Source organism: Equus caballus, chromosome 22 (assembly GCF_041296265.1).
Source record: "Equus caballus isolate H_3958 breed thoroughbred chromosome 22, TB-T2T, whole genome shotgun sequence".
NCBI classification, from domain to species: domain Eukaryota; kingdom Metazoa; phylum Chordata; class Mammalia; order Perissodactyla; family Equidae; genus Equus; species Equus caballus.
The window spans coordinates 29,306,926-29,334,858 of NC_091705.1; the positions used below are offsets into that span (position 1 = coordinate 29,306,926).

A 27,933-nucleotide genomic window follows, 5' to 3' on the forward strand; every position below is an offset into this window, starting at 1 on the left:
TTGAATCAATAGCCATAGTCCAAGATCTGGTTCTCTCATTGGTAGAGCTTTAATATCAGCCACGTCTGAACTGGATTGTGGGTAAAAACTGCCATACTCTCCTCTCTTGGGGTGAGTTATTCCTATAGGTAGTTGATCTCACCCATTATGGGAGGATCTTGCTAGATTCATTCTCTGGAGCAATCCTAGCTGTAGATTTTGGCTGTACCCCAGCCCACTTTTACACTGTCTCCAGGACAGGGACAGAATGAGTATGAGAACACGAATCCGACTATCAAGGTTCTAGTCCTGGCTCTTGCAGCACCTGGCTGTGTGATTTCCATGAATTTCAGTTTCTTCAATATAAAATAAATTTGGTGGATAAGATGATCTCCCAAACGCCTAAGTCTGAATAACCAGCATATGGATAGGACGACTGGATTTAGCTCCCAGAGACAGGAGACAGAAGAACTGCCAATACAAGTTCTTGAATAGAAGGGAGAGAATTAATATTTGTTGGAAAAAGTCCATTACATGCCAGGCAATGTGCTAGGTATTTTATGTATGAAAACTCCTCATCCAGAAACTGAGTAACACAAGGCTCAGAGAGGTTAAGCGATGCCCACAGTCACACAGCAAGCAATGTCAGACCTGGAATTCACCCCAAGCCCGAGTGACTCCAAAAGCTTTATGTACTCTTTCCACTATACCAGAGGCTCCCAACCCAACTGTTTACCAGAATCAAGGGGGAACAATGTAAGTACAGATTCCTGAGCCCCATACCAGATCTACTGAATCAGAATCTATACGGGGCAGGGGGGCTGGCAGGTATGCTTGGGAATCTATTTCAAAAGTTTGCAAGGCCAGCCTGATGACCAGCCAGGTGTGGGAATCCTGCACTGTGTACATTCTACACTCACTCTGCCTCCTGAAGAACAAGAGTCAGGTGACGAAAGAGGAAACTGTTCAATAATCCATCGGGCAGTAGTGTTCAGGGTATGCTGGAGGACCAATGCCTTGGGTTAAGACGACTGGTTCATTTGTGTGTCTCTCCAAATAAATGGAATACTTTTTAGTGTTGCAGCTTTGCTGTGGTTTTTCCAGCATCTGGTTCAGTATCTGCCAAGCAGTTCCCATTCACTAACTGTTTGTTTAATAAATGAGTAAAAGAAGCTGGATAAACATTAATCCTCTAGCATGCTCTGAAGTTTTGCAGCTTCCTACTCATCCTTCAGCCTTCCTTCTACTGAAAAACCTTTCCCTAGCATATAGCACCTGCCCCGCGCTGTGCTAAGCTCTTGAAGAGGGAAGGGAGAGACAAAGTTAACTGGGGGTCTAACCCTGCAAAAGGGAGTGTAATACACTCTAAGTACACGAAGTATACAAAACAGAAGGTGGAGGAGAGGAATCAAGGAGATCCCACAAATCCTTCCAGAAATGACTCCGTCCTGTACAGAACACTTATGAAACAGTGCCTTGTATTACACTAACACTATGTGCCTGTCCCCTCCACTAGGCAAGAAGTTCTTTGGTAGGCAGTATATTCCAGAAAAGTGATTCTTACCTTAGAAAACAGTGTACATTAAAATACACAGCTACCCCTGCCTCCCCCACATTTCTGCTCTGGCACTAAAAATTGGGATAAGCTCTCCAGGTGATTGGTGTGTGTGTATATAATTCCATTTATTTATAAATAAATATTTATATAAACAAAAATTCTGTATATTTGTATACACATACATACATATATAAAAATAGAGAACTTCTGCTTCTGGGAAGATGGAGTAGATGTATATTTCCCTATCCTTTCTGTTAAGTATAACAAAAAACCCTGGACAATATACATAAAACAAACATACAAGGATTGAAAGGTGGAGAGAAGAAAAGACTAGCTCGGGATCTCAGGACATGATGAATGAGAGAGTAGTGAGTTCCTTGGGTTTTCTTTTTGCCTCATAAATCCCAGACTTAGAGTTGAAGAAATTGGCAACTTGGAAGCACCAATGGGTACAGACACAAAAAGCCCCATCAAAAGCCTGCTCTCTCTAGACAAAGGACCAGGAAAGGGCAGCCAGAGGGACAAAAATGTAGACCATAACTGCTCTACTCCAGCCATATACTACAGAAAAAACTGGTCGCATCCCCATCCACACTGGCAAAGGCTGACTGAGGAGCCTAGATTTCCACTCTCACGAGGTGGTAATGAGGCACCCCAAACCTGCTCAGGGGGGTGTCAGAGAAGGCAAAGTAACAAATTCACAGAAATAGACAGTAGAACGGTGGTTGCCAGGGACTGAGTGGTGGAGGAAATGGGGATACGTTGGCCAAAGAGCACAAACTTCTGGTTATGAGATGAATAAGTTCTGGGGATGTAATGTACAGCATGGGACTATAGTTAACAACACTGGATTATATACTTAAAAGTTGCTAAGAGAGTAGATCTCCAAGTGTTCTTACCACACACACACACACACACACACACACACACACACACACACACGACAATTATGTGAGGTGACTGAGGTGTTAACTAACCCCTTATTGTGGTAATCATTTCTCAATCACATGGGAGAGACTGCATGGGAAGCCTGAACAGCCACTCTCACTGGCAGTCAGGAAGTACTCCTCTCGCTCCCCATTGTGGGGGGTGTCAGAGCGCCTAGTAGAGTCAGGACTTTCACTACTGCCCTGTGCTAATCATAATGAGGCCACCCGTAGTGCAGTGTCAGTGAATACCAAATGAGGAGCCAGAACTCCCTTCCACCTGGCAGTAATGAGGACCCTCCCTCGTGAGTACCACAGGAGGCTGCATGAGGAATCTGGACGTCTCCCTGCACTTTGAAGTAACAAGGTGGGGCGCCCCTTCTCCTGCCAGAGTGGTGTCAGAGAAAGCCAGCTAAATCTGAAGACTAAATAAGATCCAGAGTCTCAGAACATAATACAAAAATGTCCAATTGAAAATCATTCATTATACCAAGAACCAGGAAGATCTCAAACTGAATTAAAAAAGACAATTGATCAATATTTGTCAACACTGAGATGACAGAGATGTTAGAATTATCTGACAAAGTTATTACAGCAGCCAGGATTAAAATGCTTCAATGAGCAATTATGAACTTCCTTAAAACACATGAAGGAATAGAAAGCCTCAACAAAGAAATGGAAGATATAAAGAAGAAACAAAGGGAAATTTTAGAATTGAAAAATTCAGTAACAAAGAGCCTCAGGGTTCTGTGGGATTATAACAAAAGATCTAAGAGTCACAGAAGGAAAAGAGAAAAAGGGCAGGGCTGAAAAAATACTCAAAGAAATAATGGTTGAAAATGCCCCCAAGTTTGCCAAGAGACAAAAACCTATATACTCAAGAAGCTGAGTGAACTGCAGACAGGATTACCCAAAGAAATTTATACCAATTATAATTACGTCATAATTAAATTTCTGAAAACTAATGACAAAAAGTCTTGAAAACAGCCACAGAAAAATGATACCTTGCCTACAGGGAAAAAACAATTCTAATCACAGTGAATTTCTCATTGGAAACCACGTAGGGCAGAAGGAAGCGGTACAATAATTTTCAGGTGTTGAAAATAAAATGCCAACACAGAATTATATACCCAGCAAAAATGTCTATCAGGAATGAAGTGGAAATCAAGACATTCTCAGATGAAGGAAAACTAAGAGAATTTGTCACCAGCAGGCCTACTCTAACAGCATGCTAACAGAAATTCCCCAAACAGAAAGAAAATGTCAAGAAAAAGGAATTTTAGGACATCAAGTAGGCAGAAAGGACAAGGTAAACAAAAATATGTATAAATACAAGAGGCTTTCCTTATTCTTTTGAGTTTTCTAAATTGTGTTTGACAGTTGAAGCAAAAATTATAACACTGACTGATGTGGTTCTAAATATATGTAGAAGAAACATTTAAGACAATTATATTACAAACAGGGGAGGGTAAAGAGATATAAAGAGAACTAAGGTTGCTATACTTCACTAGAACTGGTAAAGATAAGTTACATACACGTAATGTAATACCTAGAAGAACCACGAAAATGGTTATACAAACAGACACACTGAGAAACACTACAGATAAATCAAATAGAATTCTAAAAAATGTTCAGTTAACCCACAGGATGGGTGGAAAAAGAAAAAAGAGAAACAAAAGCAGAATAGAAAACAAAAAATAAAAAGGCAGACTTAAGCTCTAACATATCAACAATTATATTAAATGTAAAAGGTCTAAATACACTAATGAAAAGACAGTGATTGTCAGAGTGGATTAAAAAATATGACCTTACTATATGCTGTCTACAAGAAACTCACTTCAAACATAACGATATAGGTAGGTTGAAAGTAAAAGGATGGAAAAAAATATTATCACGCAAACATTAATCAAAGGAAAGCAAGAGTGGCTATGTTAATATTAGATAAAGTAGACTTCAGAGCAAAGAAAATTACCAGAGACAGAGAGGGACATTATATGATGATTAAAGGGTAAATCTATCAAGAAGACCTAGCAATGCTAAATGTGTATGAACAAAATGACAGAGCCAGAAAATACATGAAACAAAAATGGGTAAAACTGAAAGGAGAACTATAGGTGATTTCAACATTCCTCTCTCAATAACTGACAGAACAACTAGACAGAAAATCAACACGGATAACAAAAGAACTCAACACCACCAACCAACAGGATCTAACTGACGTTTCCAGAACACTTTGACCCACAATAGCTGAATACACATTCTTTTCAAGTGCCCACAGAACAATGCCAAGATAGACCGTATCTTGGGCCCTAAAACAAACTTCCACAAGTTTTATAGACTCACACAGAGTGTGTTCCCCAACCACAATGGAATAAAACTAAAAATCACTAACAGAGAGAGAGCAGGAAAATCAAGAAACACCTGGAAACTAAGCAACATCTTTCTAAATAATTGATCGAAGAGGAAATCTCAAGGGAAATTTTAAAAAACACATGGAAATGAATGAAAATGAAAACACAACATATCAAAATTTGCGGGATACAACTAAAGCCATATTGAGAGGGAAATTTATAGTATTAAATACATATATTAGAAAAGGAGAAAGCTCTCAAATCAATAATCTAAACTCCCACCTCAAGAAGCTAGAAAAAGGCAAGCAAAATAAATCCAAAGTAAGCAGAAGGAAGAATAATAAAGATCAGAGCACAAATCAACAAAACAAAGAACTTTGAAAAGATAATAAAATTCACAAACTTCTGGCAAGACTGACAAGAGAGAGAGAAATTACCAGTATCAGTAATGAAATGAGATAGCACTACAGACTGTAGATATCAAAGAATAATACAGGAATACCACAAATAACTTTACACACTTTTTACAAACTTTTACAAAACTAAAAAAAAAAGAGAGAGAAGAAATCTCCAGGCCCAGATGGTTTCACTGGGGACTTCTACCAACCATTTAAAGACAGTTAACACCAATTCTATGCAATCTTCTAGAAAAAGAAGAGGAGGAAACACTTTCCAATCCATTTTATGAAGCTAGTATTACACTGATGCCAAAACCTGACAAAAACAATAAAAATCTTAAAAAGTTGCACACCAATTTCCTGTAGGAATATAGATGCAAAAATCCTAAACAAAATAGTAGGAAATATAATTCAGCAGTAAGTAAAAAGAATTAGACACCTAGACACCATGAGAAAGTAGAGTTTATTCCAGGGATGTAAGGTCAGCTTAAAATTTGAAAATCAATCGGTGTAATTAATATTAACAAGCTAAAGAAGAAAAGTCACATGACTAAATCATCCTCATCTTTCAGACCTCTGAAGGTTGAAGTGTCCTATGACTCAGTCACCGAGCCCCTTTTCTTTCCACATCTACTCCTTCTTATGACTCCCACGTCTCGCCCAGATATCTCCCTTGAACTCCAGACCCAAAAACCCACTTGTCCACGAGACATCCCTACTTGGATAGGCACTTCCAACCGGACATACACAAATCTGAATTCCTGCTCTTAGTCCCCAAACCAGCTCTTTCCGCAATTCAGTAAACATAAACTCCATTATGGTTGCTTTAGGCTAAAACTCTTGGGACCAAATAAACTCTTATCTTTCTTTTACACTTTGTATCTAATTTGTCAGCAAAGATTTCTGTGACCTCTTCCTCCAAAATACCCCCAGAATCTGACCCTTTCTCACCACCTCCACCCTGGTCTGAGTCATCCTTTCACCTGGGTTATTACAACAGCTGCTGAACTGGTCTTCCTGCTTCCACCCTTGCATCCTTACTATTTTCTACTTAACAGCCACAACGATCCTCCTTTGCTCAAAACTGTCCAATGGACTCTCATTTCATTCAGAGTAATATCCAAAGTCCTTACTACTGCCTACAAGTCCCCACGTGATGTGGTCCCTGGCTACTTTTCTGAGCTTATTTCCAGCTGTCTGGTTTATATCACTCCAGCCTTACTGTCCTCTTTGCTGTTCCTAAAAATGCCAAGAGTGGTCTAACCTAAGCACACTGTACTTGGTTTTCTCTCTGCACGGAACAATATTCCACCACATAGCAGATGGCTTGTTCTCTCACTTCTTTCAGGGTTCTGATCAAATGTCACGGTATCAGTGAGGCCTTCTCTGAGCAGCATATATAATAGACTCCTATCCGCCCACACATGCATGCCTCATCCCCCTTACCCTTCTTGACTTTTATTCAAGGCACTCATCACTTTCCGACTCATTTTCTACTTGCATGTTTGTTTATCTGTCTTCCCCTGTAGAAGATAAGTTTCTGAGGACACGGATTGTTTGCCTAGGATGGTGCTTCAGACATAGGTGCTTAAAAATTATTTGCTGGATGAATGAATGAACCACTGGCTTGGGAGTAAAGAATTTGGGATCAGACATCAGATAACCCTTATTTGACTCCTGGCTCTGTCATTTCCTAACAATGTCCAAGTGACATTGGACACTCACCCATGTTTTACGTCTTCTCACTTAGTGATAATAATCCCCACCCCATATGACTGCTGCAAGGATTTAATAAAAGAATGTACATAATGTGCTTAATATACAGTGACTTGGTATAAAAATGCTCAGTATATGACAGTGTTACTTAATACATAAACATGGTCTAGATTTGGACTCAAAGGCCCTAGATTATAATTATGACTAGATACCAACTGTGTGATTTTGGGCTATTCATTTTTTATATTAATTCACTCAATCAGCTATGAATCAGGTGCTGGAGTGAAAAAGACAGATAAGATGCAGTCCCTTCCCTCTAATTTTAGTTAGGTGATTTTGGGTACGACACCTCTCTCAGCCTCAGCTTCCTCATTCGACAAATGGGAATATTGGAACATAATACCTATTCACAGCTTTGTCATGAGGATTAAATGAGTCACTATGTGAAAACAGTGTCTTCCTAGCAGCCACTCACTATGTTAGGTATGATTACGATGATCCTAGTCTGGAGAAATAGTAAAAACATCTAAGCAAAGAACTACAACACAGTTTAGTAAGAGCAAAAAGAGGCATCAGCTGGAAGAACATCTCCTAACTGGAGTCTGCCCACAACTGGGAAGTTCCATGACAATCAGGAAATTTTATTTATTTTTATTATTATTATTATTTTTGAGGAAGATTAGCCCTGAGCTAACTACTGCCAATCCTCCTCTTTTTGCTGAGGAAGACTGGCCCTGAGCTAACATCCGTGCCCATCTTCCCCTACTTTATATGTGGGATGCCTGCCACAGCATGGCGTGCCAAGCGCTGCCATGTCCCCATCCCGAATCCGAACTGGTGAACCGCGGGCGGGGAGAAGCAGAACATGCGAACTTAACTCCTGCACCACTGGCGGCCCCAGGAAATTCTGAAATTCCATTATGTCTTCAATAACCTAACTCCCTACGTCCACCCCCATAAGGAGCTGGGCAAAACTTCTCCGCTGACTTGATAATTGGAATTTAACATTTTTAAAAGTAGGAAGAAGCTTCAGAGTCTCAAATACTGTTCTTTACAGGAGGTCAATGCTCCATGGACTTCCCTGTCCCTGCCCCCCAAAAAGTTAACATATCACTTAAACTTCACAAAGTCAACTGGACCCCTAGAGGGCCAGGGCTGCATGTAACTCCCTGAATGAGAAACCAGTTAAGAGCCCAGAGCACAAAGGTGTGTTTCACGGCCGTGCTGTCAGACTAAATGTCTAACCGGACATTAAAGGGTGGTCCTGGAGGCCGAAAGCGAGCACACCAGGCGAGAGCAGGACGTCACCTTTGGAGAAAGAACAGCGAGAGCCGAGGCGTGGAGGCGTGAAAACGGCACGTGGGTGGTTCGGCAGAACCAAAAAGAAGCATGTGGGCGGGCGGCCAGAGAGCAGGATGCGTACAGAGGATAGTGCGGCCTGGGGCCTGCTAGGTGAGGGAGGAAGCCCCCTCCCATACCCAAGTCGTGATCTCTCCTTCTCAGTGTCCCCTCAGGATCCCCCTCTAAGGGCTCGCGGTTGCTGGGCTCCCTCTTGCTCCCGCCACTCTTCCCTTACCTCGTCTTCCAGCCTTTCCCTCACTCTCCCGCCTCCTCCGCCCCGCCGGAAGTGACGCGTTAACTAGCGCGCCGGACAGCGCCAGAAAGGTTCTGCGGGAGCGGGAGAAAGGGTTCCGGTGGGACTCACTGCGCCGGCGTGCGGGCGCGAGCGGAGAAAGCGCCTTCTGGAGGCTGCTGAACTGCGCTCTTTTCCCGGGCTGTTGCTTTCGAAGTGCCGTGAGCGAGGTCCAGACAGGCCGCCGCCACTGGAGAGGCGTTTTTCTACAGCTCTGACACCTCCTGTGTCCAGCCACTCCGGCCCTTGCCCTTTGACCCCTCTCGGCGGGGTGAGAGGTCGGTGGCCATCTTGTGGCGGCGGCGCGGGCCGCTGTTTCTGCGGAGACTCATCCCCTCCCCCTCCTTGCCCCTCTGGCCGTCTGTCAGTCAGTAAAGAGTCCCCAAGGCCGTCAGGTGAGGCCCGGGCCTCGTCCGTTGCTCTTGCCGCCGCACTGGGCGGCCCAGGCCGCTCCCTGCCGGGCCTCACCGCTGCCACCATGTCCTCCTTCTCCGAGTCGGCGCTGGAGAAGAAGCTCTCGGAGCTGAGTAACTCTCAGCAGAGCGTGCAGACCCTGTCCCTGTGGCTCATCCACCACCGCAAGCACGCGGGACCCATCGTCTCCGTGTGGCACCGCGAGCTCCGCAAAGGTAATGACCCCCTCCCCTCCCTCTTGGACCCTCCCCCGAGTTATCCTCTCCGCCACCCGCTCCCGAGGCCTCTCGAGCTTCTTAACTGAGCCTTGCTTCCCAGGCCCGGGCCTCCGATTGCGTTTCTGAGGTTGGAAACAGTATTATCCCCATGTCTCCGAGAGGGAAACTGAGGCCCGGGAAGATTAAAGGTCCTAGTCTGAGGTTCCACCGACCAGGGCACAGGTGCCTGCATTCCCAGTTCCTCTAGCCCTTTTCCCCTCAGGCTCCTCCTGACGCTGGTGCCCATTATTATCTCGGCGGAGCTCAGCGCCTTGGTGCGGGGGGACTGGCCCCAGCCTGTCGGCTTCCAGGCGCTTTGCTGGGCATTTGGAGTAAGAGCCGGCGGACTGGAGTATGAGTGCCTAGGTTGAGTCCCGCCCAGACACTGGCTGAGTGACATCGGGCGTTTCTTCATCTATCTCGTTCCTGATCTGTGGAATGAGGACAGGAGAGCTGCCACCTACAGAGCCTTTATTCTCTGCCAGTCCCTCTGCTGAGCCCTTTACATGTGTGGGTGCACTCAGTCCTCAGAACGGCCCCATTTTGGAGAGGTTGAGGGGCCACGCCACCTAGACTTTGCCCATCAGGCTGCTCTTCTCGTCCAACTTTCATTGATGCTAGACCTTGCTCAGGATCTGACGTGGGACATTCATGGAGCTCAGCCTGTTGTGTATCAGGCACTGGACTGGATGCTTTGTTCACTCCAGAGGCCGACTGCCTGGAAGTTAAGCCTAACTTTGCCGTTTACTGACCCCAGCAGCTTAATCTCTGTCCCTCGATTTCCTTATCTAGAAAATGGAGATGACGGTAACTGGTATTTACTGTGCTTTTATTATGTGCCAGGTGCAGTACTGATGTCTTTACAGACAGTGTCATTTTCTAACTTCCTGGGCCCTATGAAGTGGGAACTTTGCAGATGAGGAAAAACTGAGGCTCCAACAGCTTGGGGTGAGGAGTAGACAGGACAGTCCAAATGAACATCCAGCAAGGTGTTGGGCACAGTGTGGGCATTCGGTAAATCACCGTGACATGGGCTACTGATTCCTCGGTGTGGGCATGGTCTTTGCCTCCAACATGCTTACAGTCTGGTGGGGAAAGATGGGCACTGCACAGCTCTCCGATACCCGGGTGAGTTCCCTTGCAGAAAGCTGAGGAGTGAAGCTTGGAGCTATTTGGACAGCCTGTCTGGTAGGCCCTTTATAGCATAGGAAGTAACTCGTGTTCTCTGCTGTCGGTGAGGAAGGATTCCACCCTCTTACACATCAGGGGACTGAAGTGTCTAAGTGGTATTTTCAAGGTCTTAGAAATGGCAAGGCTCAGGGGCTGGCCCGGTGGTGCAGCGGTTAAGTTCATACGTTCAGCTTCAGTGGCCCGGGGTTCGCCACTTTAGATCCCGGGTGTGGACGTGGCACCGCTTGGCAAGCCATGCTGTGGCAGGTGTCCCACATATAATGCAGAAGAAGATGGGCACGGATGTTCGCTCAGGGCCAGTCTTCCTCAGCAAAAAGAGGAGGATTGGTGGCAGATGTTAGCTCAGGGCTAATCTTCAAAAAAAAAAAAAGGTGAGGCTCAGACTCCATCAGGCTGGCAGACTCCAAAATCCAGGATTCTTTCAGGAGACCCAGTTCTAGCCTCTAGCAGAGAACCTCCCCCCACAGTGTCCTGTGCTGTACTGAGATGGGGTCCCCTCCGCCCTCTGGGTGGTTGGGGGATAGAGCCTTCATATTCCCCACTGTGCCGTTCAAATATTATTTCCAACACCTGAGATGGAAAAAAATGCAAATTGCTTCTAGAGGATGAGATCTGGTAGGATCTCAGAGACAGGTCAGAGTCCATCTCAGATGTCACTTCTTTTGTGAAGCCTTCTTGATTTCCCACCTCACCCTATTTGAGTTACTGAAAATAACAATTTAGAGAGTGCATTTGTTTATGAAGCTCCTTTGACCCTAATCTCGTATGGTAGAATCTTACGTTTAAGTAGGCTGGGATTATTATCCCCCATTTTATAGGTGAGAAGATGAAGATACAGAGAGATTAAGTGCTTTGTTCAGGGCCATGCAGCTGGGACATGAGCCCAGAGCTCTCTGATGCCAAAACTTGTGCTTTGAAGTCTGTACCCAGTGCCTCAGTGCACTTAATAAGTGAAGGCAGTCGTCCGACTCCAACCAAACCCGTAGTGCTTTCGTCTGTTAGGATTAATCACTGCCTCCCACCCTGTCCCACACCAATTTAGCATTTATTTCATTCTTACTAGTTAAGTCTTTTTTACTAGATTGTGTTTCGAGGGAGAAATTAGGCCTTCCTGTTGCTCTGTAACGCCCACAGCGCTTAGCATGGTGTGTGTTACGCAGTTAAGAAATAGGTTCGGAGTTAAGTTGTGTTCTCTGGCATCATTTTCATGGTTGAATAAAGGAGCCAAACAACACTGTCTAATACAACCATCTATGGTGATAGAAATGTTTTATATCGGCACTATCCAACAAGGTAGCCACTTGCCACATTTGGCTCTTGAACACTTGAAATGTCTGACTAAGGAACTGAAGTTTTAAATGAATACAATAAAAAATTCAGTTTCTGAGTTTTGCTAACCACAGTTCAGGTGTTCAGTAGCCACGTGTGGCTGGTGCCTACCATATTGGACAGTGCAGAGCTGGAGGATGCTCTTTCAAGCATCAGAATATAGCTTCCTAATACCCAGGCTTCCTTCATGAATTGAAAATGCCCTCCCCACTGAAGTGGGAAAAGATTTTGTGCCCTAATGTTCAAATTGACTAGCCACTTAGTTTCTAGCCCGCCCCGAGTCTTTAAAAGGGGACATTTCTATCTGTGGGCCAGTCATTTTCCCTATCTAAGAGGTTCACAGACTGTCTCTTGTGTTGCCTTCAGAATACTTATGAGACTTACAAAAATGACTTTTTTTTGCTTAAATGCTACTTCTTGAGTGTTATTTTCTTTCCATTTTTAGAAATATTTCCTAATTTATCCCTTTGGGCTTCATTCTAGGTTGAACTTCTTCCCTTCGTTATGGAATAGTTTGGTGTAATGTAAAATGCTGTTAGGTGAACATTTTTTTAGTAGTGTGTTTGTATCTTGGCCCGAATGCTGGTAGATAGGCATTCTTTTCAAAATTGCTTTCTCTAGATGTCAAAACCAGCGAGACATGAAAATTTTTGGTCAGCCAGTTATTTAAACTTTGCTCAAGAACCGTTTCAACTAACTTGGAATGCGCCTCGGTAGAGGGTGAAAGGGTCTATTTTGTCATATTGGAAAGACATCCGAACAAGTGAGTTGTCACCCGGGGCTCAGGTGGAGGGTGTGTGTGTTGTGTGTATTATGGCTGTGTTCAGGTGCTCCAGGACTGCAGCCCATCACCTTTACACACATGGTGCTTCTGCTGACTCTGCAGGATGCTGGATGTGGAGGGATAAAGTTTATCTTACGTAAATCTCCATTGCTGAGTTTGAGGATGATGAAAATTAATTGGCATTGTAGATATGAAAACCTTGGCTCTCTAGCCTCTTAGCTATCGTGTTTGTAATACTGAAAAATGTATCAGGTCTTGAATGTCTAAATTGACATTTTACAAAATGGATTCTGGTTTTCTTAACAAAGTATGTGGAATTTGTGAAGCTGTGCTTAGTCAAATTTGCTTTGTTGAAATTCTGTTTTGCTTTTGAATCTGTTAACTTTCATGGTATTATAGGCTTGGTAGTTTTACTTGCTGCAACATCCCAGGAAAGGTTTGCTTTAAAAAAGAAAAAGCCCTTTGCCATAATCATACTTTTGTAGCAACAGTGGGGTATTGTAAATATTGACGCTTTTGTTCTGCTTTTGAATAATAATTAGAGCTGTTAGAGTGGAAGGTGGCTCCAGGTTTTCAATATTCTCATCAGTTGGCCATCTAAACTTACCAGAAGGTTAGTACAATGCAGGATGTCCATATTTAATTTTATGAGCACTTTGCATCATCAATTTAAACTATAACATGCTTTAAAAATTTTGTTTTTAACCTGGATTGTTCTCCTGTAGCTGCATTTAAAAATGTCCAATCTTATGTCAGCTGTGTCAGAATTTATACATGCTGTGTGCGTTTCAAAAGAAACAGAAATGGTTTCCAAGACAATTGGAGTAAGGACTAGTTATTCAGGTGTGTAAAGGTTGACATAGGGCTTGCTCGAGTTTTTCAGGTACTTTAGCATTGGAGAAAACTTCAGCGTTTTGAACTGATTGTGTTCTTATTTATTTCTTTTAAAAGAAAACTGGGACCAAAAATGGTAGTGATGTAACTTTGCAGTTGAGAAGTTATGTGCATAGAAGCCAGGAAATTCAGTAATGTTCCCCTAGGCAACTGTAACTCAGGCATATGCGTGAGGTTTTTATGGTTTAATATATGATACCATATAGAGCAATAGGAAATCCTACGTTTAGTATGTGTAAGAGAGAAGAATTATGGTTTTTGTGGGAGCCGTAATTTTGCATATCCAGATTTCAGATGTGTATAAATTTTCAATAATAATGCAGCATTAATGTATATTTGTATTTGAGATAAATATCCATTGGAGTGTCTAGAGATTCCTCTGGATTATAGAGTCGGTATCATTGACTGATTAGGGTTATTGGAATGTCCAAAGAAAAATTCTCAGTCTAGGAGCGTAAATTACAAGAATCTATTTTAAAATTGATACCTAACTTAGTCTTTCATTCTGCAGTATGCGATAATTAACAGTGAGTTAGAAATGTTCATCTTTGCAATAGAATAAATGGAAACCTTGGTTTTAACATGTTTTCTGGAGAGTATTGTCTGCTTATCCATTAGGAAGTTTTTTTATTATCTTCATTTTTACTATCAATTACCCTGGTTCAAATAACACAAAAATGAAGATGGCCCATTCTTATTACTTTTTTCAAAATTGTATTCTCACACTTGTTTTCTTAGAGACATCCAGGAGTTCCTTAAGTTGTTTCTTCAAACATATAGCAGCCTTGACCTCAAGATAATGCTTGTCTCAATATTCTTTAGAAATAGCTTAGGGCAAAAGAATTGCGAACTGAGAATTTCCTTGGTGTAAGCTAAATTATCTTTTCTTTTTTTCCAGCCAAATCAAATAGAAAGCTTACTTTTCTGTATTTAGCAAATGATGTCATCCAAAACAGTAAAAGGAAAGGACCTGAATTTACTAGAGAATTTGAATCTGTCCTTGTGGATGCTTTTTCTCATGTTGCCAGGTATGTTGTCTGTTTTGTTTTCTTTTTAAATGCATTACCTTTTCCTTCTCTTTGTTCTTTCCTTTTCTATGATAGCCTGTGTAAATTGACAGCTTTGTACTTTACAGAGATATGCTTTAGAGTGTTGCAAATTATGGCTTTAAGTTTTGCTGGGCCCTTAAGAACTATCTAGACAGGTAACACTTCGATGCAGTGAAGAGATTCAGTCTAGCACTTGAAGTGCATCTTTTCCCCTAGATGTATTCATTTATTGATTTCATTTCTTGAGTATGACATTTTCCTTGGTTTGGCTGAGTTGCCTCCTTAGCTTATGGTCAAAAAACAAAGCTAAACAGTACAAGTAACAAAACCATAATAGCAAGAAATTAGCCGTTTTTGCCTTCGTTTTTACTTACTTCCTTCTGAATGTCTAGATGTCTAATTTACTAAAAATAGTAGTCATTACTGTAACTGTAAAGACGATAATTATTAGTGTGGAAAGTAGGTATTTGCCCTGGCTATCTCCTGTTACGTTTCTGCCACCACTGTGTTTTGTGACAAGAAAGCCTGGAACATAGAGCACCCACACAGCTCGCAGCACAGAAAGTGTACGTTTGATTAAAAGGTTTATCAGTCATTTTTATACATTTAAAAACAAACTGCTTTTCTGTAGACACAAACTTGTTGCCCAGGAGGAGCAAAGAAAAACTATTTTTCACTATAATATTACCTAGTAAACATATAAAAATAACATTTTTGCAAAAGGAAATTGGGAAGGGCGAAAACGAGACGAGTGGGTTAAACAAAAATTATTCTAGGGTCCAAAGTGTAAGTGAAAGACCTTTGATGTGAAAATAAGTCTGGCATTCCATGAAAGATTTGAAAAGTTTGAAGGAATAAATTAAGAAATCCAAAAGAAAGAAGTGATATCTAGCTTTCTATAGAGGGAAAAAAGATTTCTGTGTGTCAGCTACATTCAGAGGTGGCTCTTTCTCTTTGGTGAACGTGAACACTGAAGAAGCAGAATGTGTGATGAGCTTGAATAAATACTGAATCCTCATAACAGAGAGGGAGCTGGGAAGAGAGTGCTAGAGTAGCTCTCTGAAATTGGAAACAGGCGCTTTCTTATTTGGAGGAGATTTAGTTCAAAGTTCCGTAGGCTTTGGCTGCGGCTCTGCCTCTAGCACTGTCTGAATGGCCTTGCATGTGTTACTTAGCTTTTTGAGCCCAGGTTTCCTACTTGGTTAAAAGGGGTGACACCACCTCTCTCATTAGAGTTGTTGTGAGGCTACAGTAGAACAGTGTGTTCGAAAGTACCTAGTACAGTGCCTGATCCACAGTCTGCTCATTCGTGGGCATATACTAAATTATAAACTCTGCGAAGGGAAGGACCATTTCTTTTTTATTCTTTGCTGTATCCCAGGCATCTCATAAAGTGGCACAGAGCTGTTAGGTTATGTAGCTTTAGGCAGTACCATTTATGTAGCCTTGATGGTGCATAGTGTCCCAGGAGCTGGGCAACATTTTGATCCGCCCTGGCACAGAGTAGGGGTTCAGTAAATATTTGTTGATTGAGTTAATTAATTCAGGGTATAGGAAATTGACTAAAATCATTTCCTGTAGGGATAGTAAACTTAACATTTTTATTTAAAAATTGAACAATAATCGTTAGCTACCCCCAAACCAGAAAAGGGCAAGTAGAAAGAGGTGGGAGAAGAGGGATGGGCAATCCCAAGATTCAGAATTTCTTTTCTACTTGGTAACCTGTCTAGGAGGCACTGTGAAAACGTCTTGGCAAATTTTATGACATTATGGGGAAAACATACCTGGTTCTTCTTAATTAAAAAATAGCCCTAATTCCTTTTTTTTTTTTTTGCATTCTAGTTCTTTTAAGCTCCTGTTTGGGTATTATATTCAGGATTCCCATGGTTCCAACTCCCTCCCGCCCCCCACATTATTAGAACAGTGAGTCCAGCCATTCCACTTCAATCCTGACACACCTTGTCAATACCTTATCAATAGTAAGAAGTGCTCTCTGTAAGGTTTTTCCTGGCCAGTTGATGAACAAAGATAGTTGACGCATGAATATTGACAAAATTGGTTAGGTATATCATTATGATAGGTAATCCTACCTCCTCCCTCAAACCGCCCTGAAAACAAACCAACCAACCTCTCAAGTGAGAGAAAGCTGCCAGGCTCATAGGGTAGATTTAATTTGAAGAGCAGTGTAAATAACGAGACTCTGAAGTTATTTCCCACCCAAATGCCTTCTTGTTTTCTTCTCAGTTTGGAGATAGTTGTGCACTTCATTTTTCATTTGAGTGCATACTGTGTGCCAAGTACTGATCCAGACACTAGGAGGGCAGCAGCGAACAAGGCAGGCAAGGACAAATCAATGAACAAGATACTTCCAGAGAGTGATAATGTGGACATAATAAAATAGAATGACGTTCTGGAGTGGGACCTCTTCTAGTGTGGTGGAGGCAGGCTTCTCTAAGGAAATGACATTCGAGGGAATCATGCGAAATAGGAACAGCTATTAAGAGGAACCTAAGGGAGAAATAATCTTGGCATGTTAAGAGGATCAGGATGAAGGCTGGTATAGTTAGAACACAGTGTGAGCAAAGTGAAAAGTGGCATCCAGATGAGATCGGAGAGCTAGGCAGGTGCCAGTCATGTATGCCTCGTAAGCTGTGAGAGAGTTAGGATTTCGTTCTGATGGGAGGTCAGTGAAGGGTTTTAAGCAGGGGAATGATATATTCCAATACATTGTTGAAGGATCCCTCTGGCTTGCTGTGGAGAATGAATTATAAAGGCCAAGGGAGGGGCAGGGACAGGAATTGGGATGGTTTTGCTTTAGTATAGGCTAGAGATGACATCAGCTAGGACTCAGAAACAGAAGATAACAATAGTTTCTGGTTGCTGGATATTTATTTTGTGGATGGAGTTCCCCCCAACCGCCCCCCCCCCCCAAGTAAAACTGATAGGATTTATGGGAGCTAGTAGTGAAGGGAAAGAGAAATCAAAGATAGGTTTTTGATAGGAGTAAGTGCGTGGCTGTTGGTGCTGTTTACTGAATGGAGATTGGGGGAAAGATATGGTAGAGGAAACTAAGAGTTTTCTTTTGGCCATGTTAGTTTGAGATGGCTGGTAGATATCCCAAGGGGCGATTCTAGATAGGCAGGTGGATGAAATAGTCTTAGTAGGAAATTAATTTCTGGAGACATAAATTTGGAGTTATCACCATATGCTTATTTGTTTACTATTGTGTCATAGGTCCCCAAGACCACTTTCAGGTTTGGTGACATGGTAGGAGAACTTACAGAACTCAGTGTTTAGATCTGCTCGTGGCTATAATTTATTAACAACAAAAGAATACAAAGCAAAATCAGCAGAGGGAGAAGGCGCATGAAATGGAGTCCACAGGAGACCAGACATAAGCTTCCAAGAGTCCTCACGGTGGAGTCACACAAGACACACTGAACTCCTCCAGCATTGAATTGTGACAGCACGTGTGAAGTGTTGCCTACCTAGGAAGCTCATTAGAGACTCAGTTGCCCAGGGTTTTTATTGGGGTTGGCTACAGGCACTCTCTGCCAAAGTTCCGGACTCCTAGGAAGAAAGCAGGTGTCCAGCATAAACCATGTTGTTTGCACAAACAGTTTAGGCACAGTAAGCCACCCTTATCAGTTAGGAAATTGCGGAACACCCCAGATGCCAGCCAAGGGCCAGCCTTGTGAGCAGGCCTTTCTAAGGGTAGCAGTCTCCTGCTTGCTGTGTTAACTCTTCTGCACAATTGCAGAGAACATTTCTGCTCCAGCTTTGCATGAGGTGCTGTTGGAAGTGCTGGGGATACTTAAAAAGAATTCCTGCCTTTAGTAAGTCTACCATAGGCCTACAGTGCAAGGGATAAAACAGAAACACACAAATTATAGTGGCTGTACCAAGGAAGTGCCGTTAGAACTACAGAGGAAGAAAAGGCCCCCAACCTGGCTGGGCAAGGCCTCAGGTATCCAGCTGACACTTCAAGCAGCAATTTCGTGTGTGTATAATACACACTTTTCACTTTTTACATCAGTTTTGCAGTGATTGAATTTATAATTAAGCAGTTAAAATACATACTAAGTTGTGTTCAACGTAATAAGTTATGTATGTAGTTATTTATCATCTTGCAGTTTATTCATTGATTAGCAGCAAAGATTTTTTTGTTTTTTCACTAACAGTTTCTCAATTTAGAATGGAGTTAGTGCAACCTGAAAATATAGCTCCTTCTGTTGTAAAACAACTGTATTGCTTTAGTTGTATCCGATTCCAGGTGCTAAAATGACTTCTAATTCATTGGAGCTACTTATGGCAAAACGTCATCAGTAAAAAGATTTTTTGAGTGTTGTCTCTGTAACTTTGAAACTTATCTGGCAAAACCTTGATTTACTATAGTGCTCAAGGAATCCTGGTTCATTACATTCACTGATTAAACTAGAGCCCCGTTTTGGCTTTAGCCTTTAGTGGTGAAAGCCTTTTGAAAATGTCCTTTGGTTACAACAGGTTTGAGCATCAGTTTCTACTGTATAGTAATGTGGCTGAAGCTGTACTCAAAATCAGTCTTAGTCTTAACTGAGTGCCAATATCCCCAGGAATTGTCGATGGTGGGTGGGTAGGTGGGTGTTGTGCCCCTCCCCTCTCTTTTAACTAAATCCTTGATAAGCGTTTGTTGTCATGATTAGCTTCTCTTTTTAAGTGATCAGAGAATTTGCAGAGAACAGATTATATGTTAGAAGTACCAGCCAGTTAATTAAGTTCTGATTAGTTGTGATTTGGTTATAATGACTTTATTTTTCTAAGCCATACATTTGATCACATCAGGGACTTCCATTGCCTTTAGGATAAAGGCCACATGCTTAATATAGCATTTGGGGCCCTCTATAATCCAATTCCAGTCCATCGTCAGATTCTTCTGCTATTTCCACACCTTCCCCATATACTTAAGCCACCTGAGTTACTCACAGCTTCTCCCTCTTCACCTTGTTCTATTGGATGTTCCATTCAAAGGAGAGGAGATACCATGAGCAAAAGCTCATGCCTGAGAAGGAGCAGGTTCTGCATAGAAAATACGTAGGGTTAGTGTTGGTAGAATGTGAAGCCCCAGGTAGGGTACGGAAAGGTTGCAGGGCTCCTGGGTCAAGGCCTAGAGGTCAGGACGTATGCCTTATTCATATTCCAAGCGCAGTAATTCATAAACCTCATTGAATGAGCCATGAGTGCTTAGTTGATGTCTGACATGAATGACCTTGATTTAAAGATGATTGCTGAAAGTTAACTAATTTTTTGGGCTACTGAAACCTATCTAAAGTTTTTCAAAAAAGATTGCGATCAGACAGATATTTGTTGTGCTTGTTCTAGGGTGGCTAGCAGTGGGAGAAAAAGACAGATCCCTGCCCCTGAGAAAGTTACATTCAAATGCAAGGAGTGTAAACAACAAGTAAAGTGTATAGCATATCACAAGATAAGTTGTGTGGAGAAAAGTTAAATAGGGCTAGGGAGTGTAATTTTAAATAGGGAGATTAGGGAAGGACTCACTGAAAAGGTGCTATGTAAGGTAAGTATACACCTGAAGGAGGAGAGAGAACGAGCCATGCCACCACCTGGGGAAACGTGGTTCCAGGCCAAGTGAACTTTAAGTGCAAAGGCCCTGAGGCGGGAGGGCCAGGGTAGTTGTAGGGGAGGGAGGAGGTCAGGAAGTAGGAGATAAGGCCTCGGAATAATGGGCTGGGTTGAGAAGGGCATCATAGGCTTTATAAGAACTTTCACTGTATTCTGAGGGAGAATGAGAAAACCGTGAAAGTTTTGAGCAAAAGAGTGACGTCATCTGCCTTAACACACTAGTTAGAATTATGTTTTTAAAGCTTAGAATAGATTGTAGGAGGACAAGGGTGGAAGCAGGGAGACCGATAATGAGGCTGTTGTAGTAATCAGGCAAGAGATGATAGTGGCTTGGACCAGGTTGTTAGCAGAAGAGGTGAGAAGTAATTTGTTTCTAGATATATTTTGAAGGTGGAATAAGTGTTTGATCTCAAATATCAAATAATTAGGTCATATCTTCAAGTTTTATAAACTACTAGTGGAAATGTTTTTACCTTTTTTTCCTCTCTCTCACCTTTGACTAAAAGAAAAAAGGTTTAAGAAAAAATAATTTGTATGTACCCTGATTTAGTACTTGGACCCCAATTCAGTGAAACTTGTCGCTAATAATTCATAAGTAATACAATATGACTGGATTAGGTTGAAACCTCACTTCACCTTGAATGTTAACATAAGTTTTAGAAAAGTGCTGTCAGGGCTGAGGGGAGGTGAAATTCCCATCTCGGTGCATTTGGTGTGGTTTCTTCTTGAAGTTCCCATTAAAGATATTGACTTAGATACTGAGATGTCAGGGTATCCCTTCCTGTTTGAAGTCACTCAGTGTAAGATCATTGACATCCGGACAGCTTTCCAAACCAGAACGGTTCATCGTAACACAGTGGAGGATGGGGAATTCGTTTTCCTTTCAGAAAGTCTCCCCCCACTCTTCCACTTGCTGTCTGCCATTTTATGGCAAGCAGCTGGTTCACATCAAGTGCTAGTTATAGTCAGCTCATTGAAAAATGTTGTTTCAGGATTATAATATGTCAGGAAAAAAACTTGCTTCTTTCAGAAATAAATTACAGAGGACAGTCTTATACTCACTGTGTTCTAAGATTATCTGTTAGACACTTTTGTGTGCACCTGGAATACAAACCTCGTCCAGAATTAAAAAATCATGAAGTGTGGGGCTGACCCGGTGGCTTAGTGGTTAAGTTTGCTCCACTTCAGTGGCCCAGGGTTTGCGGTTTCAGATCCTGGGCACAGACCTACACAGTGCTCATCAGGCCATGCTGTGGTGGCGTCCCACGTACAAAATAGGAAGACTGGCACAGTTATTAGCTCAGGGGCAATCTTCCTCACCAAAAAAAAGAAGTAGTTAATGTAAAGTTGAGATCAGTCTTGGCATATATGCATGGACAATTGTATTTATACTTGTAGAGGTCTTGGTGTGTTAGCATTGATGAGTTGTAGTGAATTTATTCCCAATTTTAAACATTTGTGGGTTTTTTAGAAAATTTTTTTCTATCCTTAAAAGTTTTGGCCCCCCTTTAATTTCCAGCAGAATGTTTGGCACTAGATTTCAGTTAACGTCTTCTTAAAAAGCAATCTGTCACAATTAATAGGATCGATTTTTGATAATTCTCTGTCTGTAAAAATCAACCATTGGCTTTTTGCCCTTTTTGCCCCATCTCTCAAAGGGGATAAAAGGCACAGATTACTTCTGTAACATAATTCCTCTCTCATCCCTGTGCACCACAGGAAGAATGCAGTTTCTGGTCAAGTTGTGGGTAACCATTTATCACAAAATGTACCTTACTCTTCCTTCTGTTTTTAAATATGTAAATCATTTAGTCAGTTGTTGATTTTTTTTTTTAAGCAGATCTGTCATAATCAAAAACAAAAAATCTTAAGCTTATACATATCTTTTCGTCTTTTCTGGGCAGAGAGGCAGATGAAGGCTGTAAAAAACCTTTAGAAAGATTGCTGAACATCTGGCAAGAAAGAAGTGTGTATGGCGGCGAGTTCATACAGCAGCTGAAGCTGTCTATGGAGGACTCCAAGAGCCCTCCCCCCAAAGGTAGAAACATCACCACATGTTTACAGCTCTTGGTCTTTGCCTACTTTCGAATCAAATATGAAAAGCTGCAGTGGGGGTTGCTGTGAACCACCAGCGATTATATGATTCTTCAGAGAGAGATGATCATAAATGATGGTGAGAATTTATGTAGTGCTCGAAGCGTGTAAGCCTGGTTCTAGTGTTCATGCTATTCATCATCTCACACCCTGAATTTTGCTCTGTATTCTCCTTGGCTCTCTCCTGCCTTTCAGAGACTTTCTTTGCACAAGGGAGAGGAACAACAAAGTTGTCTAGAGTTGGGGGAAACTAGGCAGTACTCAGGACTAAGATTTTGTCCTAGCCCTGCACTAACTGCTGTAGGATCTTGAATAGTACCTTAGCCCTTTTAGAACTTGGTTTCATTAAATACTGATGTGACTTTGGAACATACTTTTGATGGTTATCAGCTTGCCGTCTAAAATTGATTTTGGTCTTTACTGAACCCAGGATATCCTCAGGAAGTGTGGACAGGTATGTGTGTGAATTTTACCACTTCTTTCTTAAGAGCTTATGTTATTTTTTTTCTTTAAAGAGGAGTAAGATCAAACGTTATTTGGTTCTTTGGGTTCTGGTTAGCTGCAGTTTGATTCTAGTTGGCATGACATGTTTCTAAGCTACAGATCTGCTCTGACTGCACACACACTCATTGCCTAGAGCATCAAGTCCAAGTACTAACATAGTATTTAGGACCCTTTATAATCTGAACTAGTTTGCTTTTCCAGATGTTGCCATTCCCTCATGTACACCATATTCTTGGACCGTTCTAAATTACCAGCAGTTTCCCCTCTGGATGCTCAGTTGGCACCACTTCCTTTGTATCTGCTGTTGCCTCTGCCTGAAACGTCCTTCTGTCCCTTTTACTGTGTGGTGACCTCTTCAAGAATGCTGTTCTCATTCTGACACCTTCTCTATCTTGTCTGGGCATGTGTAGCCATTCCCTCTGTGTTCCTCTGGTACTTTGTACATGTCTCTGCCGTAGAACTTAGCCATGATTAGCATATGATAATATCATTCATTCAGTAAGCCTTTATTGTTTACCTTTCATGATCTCTTCCAGGGCTGAGTTTATATGCATTTCACTTTCCTGTGAAACGAAAGATTAGAGGCTTTCTAAGAATGACATAAGTGTTTACAGGCTGCAGGTCATTTTTGTTTTACTTGGAGTTGTAGAAAACAATTTTGGGATCACTCTGGTGGTAGCTTCTGGAAAGCAAGGTGTTCTGTTTTGGATTCTGATAGTGTTTGTACTGTGTCCTGTGGAGATGTTCTGCAGAGCGTTGGGGAAGTATCCAGCATTCTTTTCTCTGCTCAGTCTTAGAGTTCGTTGGTAAACAGTGCTGATTTTTTAAAATACCTTTAAGGCAAATAGGAGAGCTCTGGAAGATGATGTTTAAAGCTAAGTGTTGAATTTCAATTCACCAAGCATTTGCCAGATATGTACTTTGAGTAACTGCTATGCTTGATGCTACAGGAAAGAACGAGAGGAGTGAGAAATGGTTCTGCACTCAGGGAGCAGTCAGACAAATTGGGGAATTTGTGGCAGTGGTAGATTTGAAAATAGCTCCCTTGAGTTTCTGGGTTTTTTTTTTTGAGCGTCTAGACATTAACAACAGTAGAGCCGGTATTCCTCTATGTGGAGGGTAATGCTGGTCCAGGGATAATTTCTTTCTCTGTTCTGTAAAGACGACACATCTCAAAAGGTTACAATGTGTGTATAGTCCCAACTCACTCACTCTGTCTTCGCATTGTCGTCTTTGGACCTGAGTTATCAGAATATTTTACCACAGTCCTTTCAAAATACTGATGAGTTCTTCAGACGTTTATTTCCAAATTTAAATAGTCCTTTCAGATTTCAGCTTTGATTCATGGGTAATTCTTTGTCTTCAGACAACTTTTTAGAGTTTAACTTTGAAATAACATTTTTGCTTTGAAACTTTGACAGATCTTCTAGCATTGGAAAATGTGTGAGTTTAGGAATTTTGTTTTAGAACTCGAGGTTTCTAGAGTTTATATACCTGTCTCCCCAGGTGTTCTAGAGTTGTCTCTCTGTTCTAGGGAATACTCAGGCTGCTGCTTGACTGAATGGAACTTCGTTATTTACTTGAGTCACATGTGAATCACGCGGTATCCTATAGTTGCGGGATTTAGAAAGGAACTGTAGATACAAAGGGAAAAGCATTTATTGAGCACTGTTAGACACCAGCCACTCTGCTGGCTGCTTTTCGTGTTCATTTATTTTAAACCCTTATGACTACTCTCTGAATTTGGTATTATTTTCATATTTCAGATGAGAATACTAAGGCTCAAAAGGGTATAGTAATTTTGTCCAAATAGATGTAATTGGTAAGTAGAGAATTCAGACCCACTTCTATATGACTTTAAAGCCTGTGTTCTTCGCACCATACTTTTTCCTTGAAACCACATGGATTCAGTAGACTTGAATTAAGGTGTGGATTCATGAACAGGTCACCCAGCTTTCCTGGACCTTAATATAGTTAGTTTAGCTATTCAGAGCAAGGATTTGAAATGAGACTACCAGTGTATTAATCCCAGCTCTGCCACTTCGAAGCTGTGTGACCTTGGGCATGGCATTTGACCCCTCTGAGCCTCAGGTTCCTCGTTGTACAATATGGCTATTAATAGTAATACCTCATAGGGTTGTTGTGAGGATTACTTGAGATAATGTAGGTAAGATGTTATTAATGTGATATGATTTTTATTCCCCCTGCCCTGTTCTAATATCTGATATTCTAAATTTCTGGATATGAACTAGTAGCAAAAGTGGGGGAGATTGGTTAGTATTTTCAGTCCCCCAGATTTTGTGCCAGGCAAAATCACAAGGGTTAAGAGCAGGAGCTCTAGGCCCAGCTTCCCAGGTTCAAGTCCAGACCTGGCCGCTCAGTTCAGTGAGTGATACGGGTAGTACGGTCAGAGCTGTGCCTTGGGTGTTAGCCCTTTGCTTGCTGCAGACCTTTTTCTCTCTACAAGTAAAGTTTAATATGCTTTTTTAAAAATTTCCCCTTATTTTGCAGGGAGGGAGCAAAGAATGAGGGAGCTGTTGCCAACAATATTTCCTGATTCTTTTTTCATTCTAAAAATAATAAAAATCTGTGGGATTTTTTTTTTTAATCACAGAAAATTTCAAGTGGATCCTTTAGAAGATCCAGCTTTATGGGTAGACGGCTGCATTTTGTAATGTTATTTGCGATCCTTCAGTCTAGGTTTTTGCCTTAAAATTAGTTTCACAGTTTGCCATAATGTCTGGAATCTACCACAATCAGGTCTCCAAGAGGCATACCATAAACTCTTAGGTACCAGAGGGACTTGAAGGTTAGCTGAGTACAAGCCCCCTGGAGACCCAGGGACAGATTGGAGGGTAGAATAGAAGGTGCACAATATGAGGACAGGCTGGTTTTGGCCACCCATAGTGTTTGCCCTGCCTGTAAACAGAGTGGTTGAGTGAGTGAAAAAGGGAGTGTAGATACTGTGATCAGAAGCCAACTTGAGAGTGGAAGGTGCCTTATCTTAGGCGTAGGAATGGACTGACAGATTTCCTAGGCTATTTTTAATGGCTGTCTGACTACACTGAGAACACTGCTAACTTGGTACTAGTGAGTCAGGGGAGAGTTGCTAGAGCACGCTGTCCCATTTGTGTAAAGGGAAGCATTGATAGTCGTTTCTGGCATGGCTCTAGCACTCTTCAAGCTCTATGCTTCCTCTGCCTTCAAGAGGTTTCAAACAGGTCTGTTGACGCTTGTCTAGGTATTATAGGAATGTAAAGGAATAAGAAATTCAGTGTTTCTATCAGAGAGGTAAGGCCTGTGTCCGCCAATGGCCATACAAAGTAGCAAGGGCCAAGCACTTTCAAAGAGAGGCCCCAGTGCTGTGGGAGTTAGAGGGAGATGATGCTGACTGAGAGGAGGGAGTGCTCGAGATGATGTTACCATTACCACAAGTAGGCTTTGAACTTAGGTGGCCATTCCAGGTTTTCAAATAGAGGTGTGACGGGGTGAGAGCTCAGCTTTAGAGAGATTAATTTCATAAGAGTGTAGTCTGAGTTGGAAAAGGAGTGACTGGAGGCGAGGATTGGTTGGAACAGTGGTCGGGACGAGACATGATAAAAGACAGATTGCTGGTAAGAGGCTGTGGGAAGGAGTAGGAAGAGGAGATATGTAAGAATCCCTCAGAGGTGTGGCATCTGCTAGAAGTGGGGACTTCAAGAGAGATTCCGGGGGTCTCAGGCTTTGTGGTTGGAAGATGGGGCCAGTGAAAGTGTTCATAGTGGAAATAGACAGCTCAGCAAAGAAGGAACCCGAAGGGGGAATGATGAATAATTCATTTCTAGTAGGTCCTCCAAGTGGAGATAAGCGAGAACTGGAAAAGTAGAATGATATAGTTACCTCCTGCTATACCCTCTTGCATCAGCATGGCAGAGGACGGAAATGGCCCTGAGACTGTTTTCATCAGTTTGATTTCAATTTTTAATGAGTCAGTGGCAGCATGAAGTGGTAAAAACTCCAGATTAGGAGGCAGACGACTTTGACTGTAGGATCCAGACTTAGACTCACGAGCTCTCAGACTCTGGACAAACCGCAGCCTGTGGACCTTGATATGCTCGTGAAAAAACATAGGTGGGGAAAACAGAAACAGGTCTATCTAAGGCCTTCCAGTGCCAACTTTCGTGATTCTGAGTGTCCTAGGATATTTGGTGATGTGTGGTTTTTATATGTAATAATTTCTGTATGAGAGTTTGAAAACTGAAGAATTCAAAATTTATAAGTTTTTCTACCTTCTTTTGTGTATTTAACATCTATTTATTTATTTATTGAGCAGGTGCTCGGAGGTGAACAGAACATAAGTTTTTTTTTTTGCCCTTGGAGTTACATTCTAGTGGCCACTCCTCCACACAGCCACTTTGATGCTGTAGTGGCTAAATGTCTGGGGGGGCCATACCACACACTATAGATAAATTAGGCAGCTGCTGTGTGCTAAGTACTGTTAGATATTTCACATGCAAATTATATCCTAACAGATTTTCTGTTTTAGAAATATAGCAGTCCTTGCTTTGCATAGTAGTGCAAAACTGTAAAAAATGACCATGCAAGCTGAAACCATGCAAAGTGATCTTAATAAATCAATGGGAAAAATCATGATTGTTCTATGACTTTTAAAATTTTTTTGTCAAAAAATTGAAAGCTCACTGTTGATTACAAATGTATAGAGAAACAAAGAAGATTCTAAAACTAGTATTTATTTATTGTGCTATGGCATGAAAAATTAGAAACATTGAGAATTAAAGTGTTTTATTTCTTTGTAACAAACTTATCAAGAGTGGGTTGAACAAAGGTTGCTTTCTTAGATAATTGATGATATGGAAGAAGCATCTTTTCTGTCTTAGTGTATTGTCATACTTCTTCCTAAATTTGGATCAGCTTCCAGCATTTCATCCCTTGTGCTTTCAGTGTCATGAAATATCTCTGAGAGTTCCTTTAATATGAAGTTTTTTGTCAGCATCACTCTAAGACATTGTCATCCTTTTCATCACAGCCCCTTTCTTCATTTTTGTTGCTATGTTGGCCTTCACTAAATTCCTCTTGCTGTGAATCTGGTCTCTAGAAGGGTATGACAGCACCAGCCTTCCTACAGCCAGCTGTTTCTTCTACAACTCCATTTATGTTCCATTCACATGTCTCTTCCAGCATTAATTTTAGTTTCTTTGCTGCGCTTTCATCTTTCTCAGTCGGTTCCCTGTTTTGAT

At 41.7% G+C, this 27,933-nt stretch overlaps 2 protein-coding genes across 10 annotated transcripts in view; one reads left to right on the forward strand and one right to left on the reverse strand.

Moving 5' to 3' along the window:
• Positions 1–8,638, reverse strand: part of TTI1 (TELO2 interacting protein 1) — a 44,773-nt gene extending 36,135 nt beyond the window's left edge. For 2 of the 4 annotated variants that reach the window (XM_001502393.7, XM_070247725.1), the window contains exon 1: positions 8,505–8,638. The gene's annotated coding sequence lies outside the window, so the exon portion shown is untranslated. Of the gene's footprint in view, positions 1–8,406 lie in introns of all 4 variants that reach the window. The other 2 variants (XM_070247723.1, XM_070247724.1) reach the window with 2 other exon arrangements.
• RPRD1B (regulation of nuclear pre-mRNA domain containing 1B) overlaps positions 8,588–27,933 on the forward strand; it is an 86,353-nt gene continuing 67,007 nt past the window's right edge. For 4 of the 6 annotated variants that reach the window (XR_011431015.1, XR_011431014.1, XM_070247728.1 and 1 more), the window contains exons 1-3: positions 9,040–9,190; positions 14,329–14,458; positions 22,003–22,136. Coding sequence is in view for 4 of the 6 variants with exons in the window: in XM_070247728.1 (XP_070103829.1) it covers positions 9,040–9,190; positions 14,329–14,458; positions 22,003–22,136 (415 nt within the window). In the remaining 2 variants the exon portion in view is untranslated. Of the gene's footprint in view, positions 9,191–14,328; positions 14,459–22,002; positions 22,137–27,933 lie in introns of all 6 variants that reach the window. The other 2 variants (XM_001502406.6, XM_014735150.3) reach the window with 2 other exon arrangements.